Genomic DNA, 13,095 nt, shown 5'->3' with positions numbered 1-13,095 from the left:
TGGGCGGCATTGCTCCTTCTAGGACATCATCCCAGCCCACGGAGACACTGCAGACAGCAGTGGCCTCACCTCAGCCTTGACAGGCAGCTGGCCACTGTCCCACACCTTCAAATTCTCTCTGTTTCACTAAATTCATATTAAATGCCGGCACTTTCCCTGCAGAATGCCTTCTGCAGTATAACTGTGCTTTTGAAGCTGCGGCAACAGGCAGCGAGGGCTGAGCTCTGGGCAGGCTGCAGCTCATCATCTCATCAACCTCCCCACCGCCCAGCTGTAGCACTGCTTAAAAGCTCCATGCCTTTGTCCAAGTCTTGGCTTCTCCTGAGAGAAAGGATATTAGAGAATCTCAATGAAGACTACCACATTTCTGAGAAACACCGTTGTTTTGTCTCCTCCCTCTGCATCTCCTGAGCCCTCCGGATCTCACCTTGAGGACAGTAAAACTCATCTGTGAATCAGGAGGTGGAAATGCCCCTTTCTTCAGAATTGCCCGGACAAAGCTTGTTGGCTGAACCTAACACAGTCCTCTCACCCCAGGAACGAGCGTTAGGTTTTTTTAGTCCCTTTCTGTCTGGGACAAAGAGACTAGAGTTTGGGGTTTTTTTGTGTCTGTTTTTTTTGTTGTTGTTGTTTGTTTGTTTTTTTTTTTTTAGTGAGTCATACACTGAAATATTCCTTTTTAAGCAAAAAGCATTTAAGTAATTCACCCTGAGCTTGGGTGGGTGCCACAGAAACCTGTGGCGGCATTGGCGAACTGGCCCAGCTGTCTCTGCATGCTATCCATGTGTGGCTCGCAATGCCAGACTGTTTCCTCCTAGCAGACTACGATTATAAGAAACTTTGCAAAGCAAAATGAACTGCTTCTGAATGGCTGTAGATCAGCTGAGTGAATGCAAAGTGGCTCCTGTCATTCCCAGGTATGCCAGTGTCTTTCTGCAGGGAGCAAGAAGTCGAGTGTGTCCAGACGGAGCATCCTTAATACACCAAATTATCTTCAAGCTTGACTTCTCTGGTGAAGTCCTCATTCCTCACTCCCATCACTTCAGATTAGTAAGGAAGGTACGTCAAAAAAGAGCCCATCTGCTCAAGTCTCGTCCTAGCATGCCTTCCAACAGGAGAGGCCTTCTTCTCTTCTGCAGAATTATTAATGTGTCAAATCTCATTGTGGCAGCAAAACATGTGAGTCCTCACTGCAAAGTAAGTGAAGAAGAAAGAAAAAAGAAAGATGGGAGGAGGGGGAACTATCAGACGGGATCCTGATCCTGCTGTTTGATGAGTCTGTTTTGTTCTGGTCTACTGATGCAAAGCAAACCAAATCAGGTGAGAATCCAGACTTCAAGAACATGAGGCTAGAGATGACCAGAATTTTTTTTTTTTGTACAGCTCTAGAGATTTTCTTTGTGATATTATTTGCATCAGCCCTATCCCACTGCTGCAGCACATTCTGGATATAAATAATCATAAACATCTTGTTGGAAAGCTCAGGCCAGGCAGAGGGACAGATGCTCTAGGTGGATGTTTGTGCTTTAGAGAGCTTTCAGAACAGAAACGGATTTATAGGTTTGGGAAACGTGCCGTGTAGTAACAGATGCCAAGACTTCAATCGAATATATGATTAAGGGATGACCTGATCACAGTTCACAAGGACCAAAACATCAGTAACGGAATATTTGGTCTAGCAAACAGAAGCATAAATCTGATGGAGGAAACTGAAGCTAGGCAAATTTTGACTTGAAAAAGGCACTGATGAAGTCACCATGAGTAAGATACTACAGATTTACATGTCACTCCTTGCCAGTTGAGCCAGGTTAATGGATTAGTAGACTGCAAATGGCTGAGGAAACCTGTTAGTTTAACACCCTTTTGCTGAGTTTTAAGCAAACACATTTTTCCTTCCAACAGCTGTAATATAATCTGTCAGTTACTCGCCTGATGCTCAGTGGGTTTTTTTAAGCCACAGTAAGTCACTCATATGTTTGAGCCCTCATTAGCTACTGCAAAAATTCTTCCAAGGTTGCAGTTCATATTCTCCTGTGTGGGCAATTTTCTTATCAAAACCAGATGATTTTGTTTTACAAGAGACACTCCAATTCAAGCAAAAAATAATTAAGGACATTGAATTCAGGACAGAAAAGCGATTTGGAAGTGAAATGCAGACGTCAGAAATTTCACTCATAAATTATATTGTCTTCCTCTGCCTGTAAAACCAAGTTTTCACATAAGCCTACATGCACCGGCTTCTCAGAAAGAGGAATGGTCTAACTGGCATAATTTTAGAAACCTAAAAATAACTTAGGACATCTCTTTCCAACATAAGAATATCATTTTTGCAAGATCAGGCACCTTGAGATCTTACCAGGACAAAAAGCCATTGCTGTACACATCCTTTTGGAAACTCCCACAAAACAGTTTCCAATCAGCTAGTGATGCAAACCTGAGTATTGCTGACCTTGTCTGTACCTTCAGTCAGCAATACTTCAGGGGACAGGAGACAGCGTTAAGAACTGAGGGTGACTAAAATACACATGGCAGCTTTCAAGATGATGGAAGTCTGAGAACTGCAACGTTTTAGCTCTAGGCAAGCTGGATCAGGGGCTCGGTGCAGGGAGCAGAGCTCTCGACACATGGACAGTGCCACACGTCACACTTGTGCTGTGCCAGGTACAGCTTCTCGCACTCGGCTGGTACCCAGCACGGGCACAGACACCCTCCCCACGCAGCCCCAGCATGGGCTGCAGGGTGCACACATCCTGCATTGCTTTAGGGGAGCTGATCTCTGCCTGTGCTGGGAGAACTTTTCTCCCCAGGGATGTGAACATCCTTTTGGACAGCCAATTTGGGAGGGTACCCTGTCTTCACTGTCTGCATCACCTCTTGGTCTCAGGTCACTGTAGCTCAGCCTTGGTGGTGCAGAAGTTCTCCCTTCCATTTTCAGGGGGGAAAAGAGTCAGAGGCCCATTTAAACCACAGGTGAACTGAACCAACCAGCACATTTCACCTGACTTCTGCTGTGCTGGCAACCTCCAAAGCTACCGCCGCTGCTTGCACAGTGAAACCCTGTCCATGGCCTAACTCAGCGCTGACACACGCTGATGTACAATGGCACAGGATAAAATGCTTACCTCTGCTCATCAGCTCTGGTTTTATCTTTACTTTTCCCTGCTACCCCTAGCATCAGCAATCTCATACGCTTATCTATTCAACTTCAAATGAGAGCATTTGCTAAAAGAACAACCTGGACTAATGCACCAGGAAAGAAAAAAAGGCTAAAACACTCTATGTGGCAGCTGTCTTTCATACTTTTAAAGACAGGTCACACAAATGTCACTTATTTTAAGACAAAGATTTTCCTCTGCCTGAGAGAGCTGATGTTCTCCCACTACTGACAGTAGTCAGCCTACATCCCTGGCATAGGACAGAAAAGTGAAGCCAAGGTTATGGGGAAAAAGCCTGTAACATCAAACGAAAGGAATCCCAGAAGTTTCTAAGCTTGCTCCTTTGATAGTATTTTTTTTTCCTGTGTGGTTGCTAGACTGATGCTTTCAAAGGCTGAGAACAAGGCTTGAGAAATAAGACTCACAAAAACAAACACTTCTTAAAGTGCTGGTACACCTGACAAATACCCAGGCTAGCAGCTGGTAAAAGCTAATTGGGGTAACTCTAATGGATATGGGTTGAGAATCTGGTTTTCATGAGTTTGCAAAAGCCATCGATAGTGCCAAATTTGCTTCAAGGAGAGGCAGGGATGCTCACAGGAACCCTTCCCCTGGCAGGGATGTGGCAGACAGACCTTCGTGGGATGGGCAGGGCTGCACAGACAAGACAGATTGTGTCTCTAACAGGCATAGCAGATTCGGAGAAGGATGTTTGCCCATGGCCTAAGGTGCAGAATGGTTTTATTTTGGTTGTGAACACAGAAATATTATTGTCTCACCTTGGCAACAGCAATTTCACTGAAAAAGAAAGCTGTTCCTGCTAAGAAATACTAGCTTTCATTTGCTGCTACTTGTCAAAACCTGCTTGGCACTTTACTACAGCTCACCCGACAGCAACCGCTGGGCAAACAAGCAGTGATTAATGCAAGCCACTTCGCCTTTGTTCGAGAGTTGTCTGTGACCAGACAGGGAATTCCTCCATGTTCAAAATGCACCCATGGATGATTTTTTTTAGGTCTTATTCAGCCCGTGCATTGCCTTCCAAACTCACTTGCTTCGCATTCCTGATGTAACAATGGTTTGGAGCTGCTGTAACTGGACAGTAGTGTGCTGCTGCTTGTTTTTTGGCTGAGTATAGCTCTGAATAAGCATATAGCCAAAAATAAGAATTTCAGTTGGGTTATTCATAAACGCTTCCCAACATCTGCTTCTGATATGTCATTTCCATAACAGTTACCCCACAGGAAAGGGCCCAAGAAGGTTAGGCAGTGCTGCAAAAGGCAGGTATTGAAAATGCATCCCCTTGCTCCAGCTAGTGCAGGTACCTTGGTGGTTGTGACCAGCTGAGGTCTCACTTGACTTGCACAAGGCCAGAGCCTGCCCCAGCCAGGGTTGGGAGCCTTATCTTCATATTGGATGAGAGCCCTAAAATCAGGACTCTGTCAGTCAGCACAGGGGACAAAAAATAATTCATTTGGATATGTTCAGGCACTTGCAGGTTTTAGCTCTTAATTTATTCTCTTACGACCCAGTACTCCAGAATGAGCTGCTTCCACAAAACTGGGCTGTTTTCTAGGCGTGCGGGTGTGCCCATGAGTGTACGTGTGTGTGTGGGCAAGGCACACTCTGTCATCTTAGGACTTGTCTACAGGGGAAAATGTGGGGTGTTTAAGGTCTATCCACTACGTGCATGAGTCAGTGGGAATAAATTACAGCATGTTACACCCTCTGAAGGCTCTAATCCAGCAATGAGATGTCCTTAGAACAGGGTAAAACCTACTGTGATCTCTTGGATCAGAGCATCCACACTACAGTTTAACCCTGCCAGACGCCGACTTCCCACATCCTGCCAATCCCTTATAACATCCCTGGCCATCCCTGCAGAGGGAGACTTACCGTCCTTTCTCACTGCCATATGGTCTCAGGAACATAGGAGCTTCACAGCCTTTTTGCCATTCTCCTCGCTGAACCGATCAGCAAGTAGCTCTTGTGTGGGTGCAGCACATCACAGGAACCGATTCGGCTTCTGGTGCCGGAACCTGCCCATGTGCACGGCAGAACCACAAAGCCTGTTCTGCCCTGGAAAGGGCTTTCTTAACCTTGAGAGGTGCTAGTCTTTTTTAAAATAGGTTTTTCATGTTGTTGGATTATCTTCTACTCTTTTTTTTTTTTAAATATTCCTCTCTCTGGAGTTTGGCTCTTGTACAATGCTAGGTTTTAAGGAGCAGAAAAGACCAAAGAGCTTGAATTCCTTTCACTCTTCTTCTCCCTCCAAATAAAAGCTGCTTGAAAAGCACCCAAAGCACCCTCCACTGAGCTGCAGCTGGGAGGTAGAACCTTCCTGTGGAGGGGCTGGGGAAATGAAAAGCCTTTTGCTCTCTGTTAATTATTTATAACCCATGCTGGCTGAGTATGCAGCCTCTTCCAGCCAGCTCTGTCCTCTCAGCATTTGTGCAAAGGCTAAGAAAACAAATTAAAGATGGGAAAAGTGGGAGAGTATGGTATCATAAGACAGAGGGAAATGTCCTTCAAAACTCCAACACCTGAGCACTAGACCACCTCATGCCTTTAATGTATTTATCCTTACAAGACCCTGCAGAGAGAAGAGGTGTTACTCTCATTTAGCCTTCTGCATGGCTATACATAAAAGCGCACAGACACGCACATGCCAGCTACTCCAGATAGCTTCCCAGCTTAACCTTAATGAAGGGACTTTCATAAACATCTGAGGACCAGGACCTGGGTTACAACAAATACTAATTTTTTAAAAATTAACAGCTGAAGTGATTGGCTGCTCTACAGTTTGCATGTCTCCCCCTGTGCAACGTAACATTTTAAACTTTGTAATTACATGGTAGGCACCCAGCGCAGAAGTGTAGGGTCAGTATCAGGGCACTGCGGGGTAATTATGTGGCCATTTTTGCCTTGTAAATTACAGAGTTATCTTGGGACTGAGAGAAGGAGAAGGGCAGTAACTGCTTGACTAATTGGTACTTTAAATTTTAATTACCCCAGAGCTGATGTGCTGCCTCACAGACACAGCTGTGGGAGGGAAGAACAGCTCCAGACCTCGCACGTGTCTCACCCCGCATGGACACGGAGCATCCTGGGGGAGCAGCCTCAGCCCCAAACTGCCAACATCAGTCTGTCTTCTGCTGTGCATCCCCCTGGCTGGATGGACACATCTGGGGAGGAGAGGGTAGGAGCTCTGCTGCAGAAAACCTCCAGCAGCCCTGTGGGTTGAGGCTATTCCTCTCTCTCTTAACTCTTCCCAAACCTCCATAGGCAGAGAAATTCTCCAACCTCCTAGGAGAAGATAGCATATCGCTCTAGAAAGATGGCCCTGCCGCTGCCCCATACTGCTCTGTCCTCAGGCAGCATCTCCCTGCATTACAGGGAGAATCCTTTCCTTAAAGAAATCTTTACATCCAATTCATTCCTTAGAGCCATGACAGTCAGATTTGATTTAGCACCAAGATGCAGAATAGGTACATATTTTATTTTTACTGGAAGGTCAAAGAGGTCTCGGTGCATCAACATTAACAAGCCTGCCCTTAGTGGGGTTCTCAGGATGGCTGTAAAACACTTCACCCAGGGGACACATACTGAAATGGGGTTAAAACTAGTTAGAAAATGCAAGTTGCTACTAATAGTCAACAGCTTCTTGTTGGCCTGACTAAAACAAGCTAGGAGGGCAATGCCCAGGACCCCAAGTGCCTGTGACATGCAAAACAATCATTACTGCAGCAAGCCTGAGCTGACGGTTTGTTTAATTGGCTTTGAAAAGATGCAGATCAAAGCTGGAGGCAAAACACCCTGTATTGGGTTTGCGTGGCAAGGTTGTGGCAGCGGGGGGGCTGCAGGGTGGCTTCTGCGAGAAGCTGCTAGAGGGTTCCCCCATGCCCGATGGAGCCAATGCCAGCCAGCTCCCTGCCAGAGCCAACACTGGCCACAGCCGAGCCCAGCGGTGATGGGGCAGCGTGTTTAATAAGGGGCAAAAAAATTGCGCAATGGCAGCCAGAGAGAGGAGGGATAGAAATCGGGAGTGAAATTGAGCCTGGGAAGAAGCGAGGGGTGACGGGAACGTGTTTTGAGATTTGGATTTGTTTCTCATTACCCTACTCTGAGTTGATTGGTAATGAATTAAACAACTTTCCTCAAATTGAGTCTGTTTTGCCTGTGACTGGTGAGTGATGTCCCCATCCTTATCTCCACCCACGAGCCTTTCTCCTCCCAGCTGAGGAGGGCAGTGATGGAGCGGCTTTGGAGGCACCTGGCCTCCAGCCAGGCTTCAACCCACCACAAAACCCTGGTGTTCCTGGTGATACCCTGAAGATAATCCTGCTGGCTCAAAAGATAAAACAGCACAGGGAGAACACCACAAAGGACTTTGGTATTTATTTTTTTTACCCAAAAAGTGGATGAGAAAAAAGATGTCCAGCTCAGTAATACAGTAAATATAGTGCTTTACAAAATATGACATTAAAAAAAACCAACCAAACAAACAAAAAAACACCCACCAATGAGGGCAACTCACCAAATTTGCCAGAATGTAGTGGTACCCATTTCCATTTTTTTCAAGCTTGATGATCTGCAAGACGAAAACCAAGGATAATTAGCAAAGACGAGCTGAGGAAGAGCAGTTTCATTTATCTGCCCTTCCTCCCCCCCATTTCCCCCCAATGAGACTGTTCAGTTGTGCACAGGAAGACACAGAAATAGAAAAGTTCACAATCTTGTTAGAGGGAGGACAGAGCTTTCACACATGATGTTGGAGCAGCAAGTCTGAAATGAGACAGGACAAGATCCCCGAGCAGATTCCAGAGGCAGAGAGTAAACTACCTAAACCAATCTGTCTCCCGCGGGCTCAGGAGAAAAAAGCGACAACTGTAGTGTGGGGTTTTTTTAAAAGGTTAGACACAATTTATATTTCAGACAGTAAAGAAACAAAGTAGAGAGCTGGAGTCCATGTGTTCTGCAAATGCAGCTGAAATATCAAGTAAGACGAGAGAGCTGTTTTGTACGTCCTCCGAGCTGGAGTCCCCGTCGCAGACGCCTGCCTGGGCGAGATGTCGGGGGGTTTAGACTATAGGGCAATTTTTCTCCTGTAGTGTATTGACATAGCTTCAGGCCACATCTCCAGAGCAAAGCTGCTCGGGCAAGTCACAGAGGATTCCCCTTGCATGTTCGTGGAGATGATTTATGTCTTCATACTCATGGTGTCCCAATATATGCTCTTTGCCACTTAAGCCTTTTTCCCTGATGCCTGCAGAGTTAGGTTTTTATTCTCTTTTATCAACACAATTGCTTATGGATCCATACCATTTGAAAGTTTCTATGTTAGCTGGAAAATCATCCCTTTTCTAGGTAGAAAGGCACCACCTGTTGCAGGCTTGCCTGTGATTATGGGGCCAGAGTCATTGATCAGCGGGTCCCTACCTGTCTTTTTCTCCCTTGAATTAAATAGTAATACAGAAAGAATACATTACTCTTGCTGACTTCATGTTTCTACTGGAATTGCTCTCCATCGATTTCCAGCAGCACTGTTATATTCTTACCAGGTTACTAAAGCCAGATACTATCTGCATTTGAGCTAATCCACATACAGAAGGAAGACAGTGGGAAAAATGACCTCAGAACCTGTAAAAACACAAGAACTGTCAGTTTCTGAGAGAATTGTGCTGTTCCCATAAGGTTTATTTGCTGGCAATGCTACCTCTTATTTCCATTGTCACATGAATTGATTCTGAATTACTGCCTGCATTGCCAACGTTCAGGCAAAATCTGCACAAACAGTAGCGAGGCCAGAAAGATCCTTACAGCCAGAATGGCAATAAAATTACCACCATGTTGGATTTGACCAGAGATCGGTCTACCCAGGACTTCTCTCTGATACCAGGCTGGCAGCAGGTGTTTGAGAAGGTCAGACAAGGGCACACACAGACCAGTCCGTCCCCCCAGCCCCCCCTCCCCCCGGTGGGACAGCACTCCCACATCATCATGAGCAGCCATTTAGCGATTTCCAAATGGATTATAAATGAGCTGACACTTGCTCTGTGCAACTGGTTCACCTGCCTTAGCCTTTCTCTGATGAAGTGCTCTTGTATGCGTGTGAAAACTCATCTGGTTCCCAGCATTAATGTGTGGGTGGCAATTAATTCCAATGAAGGCTTCATTTAGTAGCGCTTTCTTACACAACTAATGTCAGCTCTGCCAGCTTCACTGACTGCTCTGTGGTTCTCCCCACAGCATCCCTCAGTATGGTTTCTGATGAGCAGTCTGGAATCCTCAGAAAAAAACTGTATACCTAAAGCTATAAAAATATAGTCTTATTATGGGCAGTTTTCTTGAGTATCTTCTAGTGCCAGATCGGAGAAGCAAAACCAGAACCAACCTTTCTCCTTCCATTCATCAGCTGAGACTGACCTTTGCAGTAAGTTCCAGACCTTGTAGGAAGAAGGAACATCTCTGGACTCAGATGTCTAAGAATTACGATCCAATTCCCCATTCCTCCAGTGTCAACAATAGCTGGCATTGGCTCCTTCTGCCCAAACTCTCCCTTTCTTATTTTATTAGGTGTCAGAGTCGATGAACCAGAGAGGGCTGCCATCCAGCCTTCCCTGAGCTGTTAATCTTGCAGCCCATCCACCTGAATTATGAGGCTTGCTTCCTGTGTTTTACACAGTTATTTGTGATCTTAATTTATTTTAAAATGCTTGCTCAGTCCTAATGTGCCCGGACAGCAGTAGCAAGCTGAGGTTATAATAGCATTTATCACTTAGCCTGAACGTGGTGAGAGGCTGTGCTGGGCTGCATGCTGATAGCTCACTTGGGCCACCTAGGTTTCATTACCCACTTCTTAATGGGCCAGTTTGACACCTATTAGAGAGAAATCCTCTCAGAGTGAAACACTGGCAAAGGAGAAATTCCAGTTATTCATTTTAATGAGAGACAAGGAAGAAACAATACAGGGCTTTGATGGAATACAACACACCACTTACTTATCCCATTAAGGCTACACAGCGCAGCCCCACAAATATCCTGCCCTGAACCAAGGCCTGGTTCATAAACGGCAGTTACCTTGGCAAAGATAAATCATGCCCTTGAGACATGCCACAGAGAAATCTCCAAGAAAGAAATCAGGTCATTTTCCCATGTATCCTTAACACATTGAGCGCTGGCTCCTCTACAGCTATGGTCTCCAGAATGCGAAGACTGCCTTGCTGGAGCCAGCGGTGGTTATTTGTATTATGTGTACGGAGTGAAGAGAAGAAATGAAAAATGTGGACAAGCACCAGCGTGTGCGTATGAGGCACTGATGCTAAACAGCTATCCCCAGCTCTTCTGTTCACCGGGGAGCACAAATCCACAGCCACCGAAAGACAGAGACAGGTTTGTCAGGGAAGAAGATAAATGCATTAAAATCTCCCTGAGAGGCTGAGGCAGCGCTGAACACCTCAGACACCCAAAGAGACGGGCAACCAGAGCAGTGACATCCACGCTGAGGTCGCTGGTGCGGTGAGCTGGGAGACCGGCCACCAGCCCGAGTTGAAGTCCCAGCTGAATTTCACGTGATAACGAGCCAAACACTGTCTTTGGCTCCCTCTGGCCATCTGCGTGTTGTGAAAGAGCTGGCATCCCCCGCTTACACTGGGATAGCTACCTCTGCCCGCACAAATCCCTGTGGACTCAGAACAAGAAGGCAAATGAGGACGAAAATGGACTACACGGGTGTGAAAAAGTTATTCACAGGAGTGTTACCTCCTAGGCACAAACGTCTGTTAGAATTGCTCTGTCTGTAATGTAGGAAAACACAACATTGTCCTTCTTTTCCCTGGGAATGGATGTTTTTTACAGCATCGCAAAACAAATAATCACGAGATCTGGATTTCTAGTGTTCTCGCAAATAGCTCTACTTACATCTTATCTTAACTCTTGCTCCAGCTATGTGAAGAAGTTTCAAAGAAAGACATTGTTTTCTGTTCATACTAGGAAAATTAGAGAACATTTGACTACAGAACTTTCTGTTAGACAAACCAGGCTTAAAAAACCCACATCATTAACCCTAGCAATCTGATACACCCTATAGGAAAGTTTGCAGAAAAGGTAAATTCACTGCCTAGGTCCTGTCAAAAATTTTGTTCAACTGCAGCTACTCCATGCTCAGAGAGAAGACTTTACCCTCCACAATAATCTGGTCTCTCCTTCATGAACGTGACCTTTACTTTGAGGTTAAAACCTGCTACCTGCTTCATTATTATATATAATAGAGTAGCAGCCAGAGACATCCAGCAAGGATGGATTGTGCTTGTCGCTGAGCCATGCAGCTGGTGAAACGGCAGTCCTTGCCCCAGAAAGCAAGCAGCAGAAGTGCGAGACGGGATATGACAGGTAGCTTAGACGAGGTGACGTGTGAAACATGAGGTATGAGTGAGCTGGTTATGAGAAATACGATAGCGGGAGTCACAGCACGCCAGCTGCGTGGCACTGCGGGGCTCTGTCTAAGCCACACGGGATGGGAGTCCCAGCAGTGGGGGAGGCCTTGGTGGTAGGTTTGTGGCTGGAGTTGAAGAGGGGACACAAACAGACTGAGACCTGTCCGTGGGCTTGCATTGGTCTTCTGTCCACAGAAGTCCATACTCGGGACTTAGGGAAAGCATTAAGAGAGGCATGGAGGAAAGAGGATGGGGAAAAAACCTGGGTCTGCACTACTGGGCAACCTATCTAGATTAAGGATGAGTAAGGCAGGGCACACAACCTAGCTGCTGAGTCCTCTACTGTATATCGCATCTGCCTTGTGGCCACAAGCTGCCAAAACAGCCAGGAGATGGCTGTGAATGAACGTCTCTCTCTCGCTGCAAGGCATGAGAGGGGCTGGAAACATCCAGTCCTGCTACAGGCTGGGTGCCCTGGTAGGATGGTGAGCTCTAGCCTGATCTGGAGACAGTGCTCCTGACGACTCTACAGATGTACCATAAAGCTTCTCCGTCTCTGTCCTTCTGGCATGGGTTGTGAAAGTTTGGTGCAACACGTGGAGGTTGGAGGACCAAGAGTCCGGCAGTGCTGATTCACACATCCACCCCAAATCACAGGAGGTGGGAAAACCAGAGTAAAACTCAGCAGAGTAAGGAAGCTCCATGTCTTGTGCATGCTGCTTGGAGGAATTAGCACAAAGCAAACTTATTGGGGAGGAAGGGGGTATGAAGAGCTCAGCAGAGGAGTCAAACAAGTAGGGAAAGTGGAGCAGCAGAGCTCACTTAGCGTGAACATGTGAGAACCCCTAGTATTTACTTTACAGTTTCCACAATAACACAACAGAGAAATATCTGCAAGCTGGGCAGCCGTCTGCAATGCACTCCCCCCCACATCCAATGAGAGCCACAACAAGACATGGATCAGCCATGAATGGGAAGAACTTCTCCAGGAGAAACAACCCTCCCCATCTTGCATGCAGGACGCCCCCCAGAAGACCCACACCAACATCACCTTGCTAAGGATGATGTTCAGTCGCTCAGATTCACAGTCCACCACCACCAGCCTTTCCTTCTTCTTCTCCAGCTCCTGGAAGAGCATGCGGTAGCCCTCTTCTGTTGTCGTCAGGATGTTGACAGCTGTCACCTGCCAGTTCTTCTCGGCTGCGGTGTCCAGCACTTTCTGTAGGACTGACAGCCCTACGACAGGAAGAGAGGGGGAAGAAGACAGCAGGGGGACAACCAGGTTTTAGCTGGGCAATGGCATCTCTCCATCCTTCTGGCAGCCTGTGTAGCTGCCTCAGGCCAGGCTGGATGCAGTGTCACAAGAGTGCAGCAGAACTACAGAGATCAGCTGATAGTCTAGCACCTTACCCAAACACAGCAGAGCTAGAATTAATGACTCCTACTTTCTCTGTCCCAGCACAGGAAAATGTGATGATTCCAGGCCTAGTTTTCCTTTGCAATGG

General features: G+C 46.4%; 1 protein-coding gene across 2 annotated transcripts in view; it reads right to left on the bottom strand.

The window, feature by feature from the left end:
* GRIA1 (glutamate ionotropic receptor AMPA type subunit 1) overlaps positions 1-13,095 on the bottom strand; it is a 125,503-nt gene that overhangs the window by 51,291 nt on the left and 61,117 nt on the right. For both annotated transcript variants that reach the window (XM_040604585.1, XM_040604586.1), the window contains exons 4-5: positions 12,642-12,826; positions 7,693-7,746 (exon numbers count right to left, since the gene is read on the bottom strand). In XM_040604585.1, the coding sequence (XP_040460519.1) occupies positions 7,693-7,746; positions 12,642-12,826 (239 nt within the window). The remainder of the gene's footprint in view (positions 1-7,692; positions 7,747-12,641; positions 12,827-13,095) is intronic.

Source organism: Falco naumanni, chromosome 8 (assembly GCF_017639655.2).
Source record: "Falco naumanni isolate bFalNau1 chromosome 8, bFalNau1.pat, whole genome shotgun sequence".
Lineage (NCBI taxonomy): Eukaryota > Metazoa > Chordata > Aves > Falconiformes > Falconidae > Falco > Falco naumanni.
The sequence above is the reverse complement of the archived record's forward strand: the minus strand, read 5'-3'. Positions and strand labels throughout refer to the sequence as shown.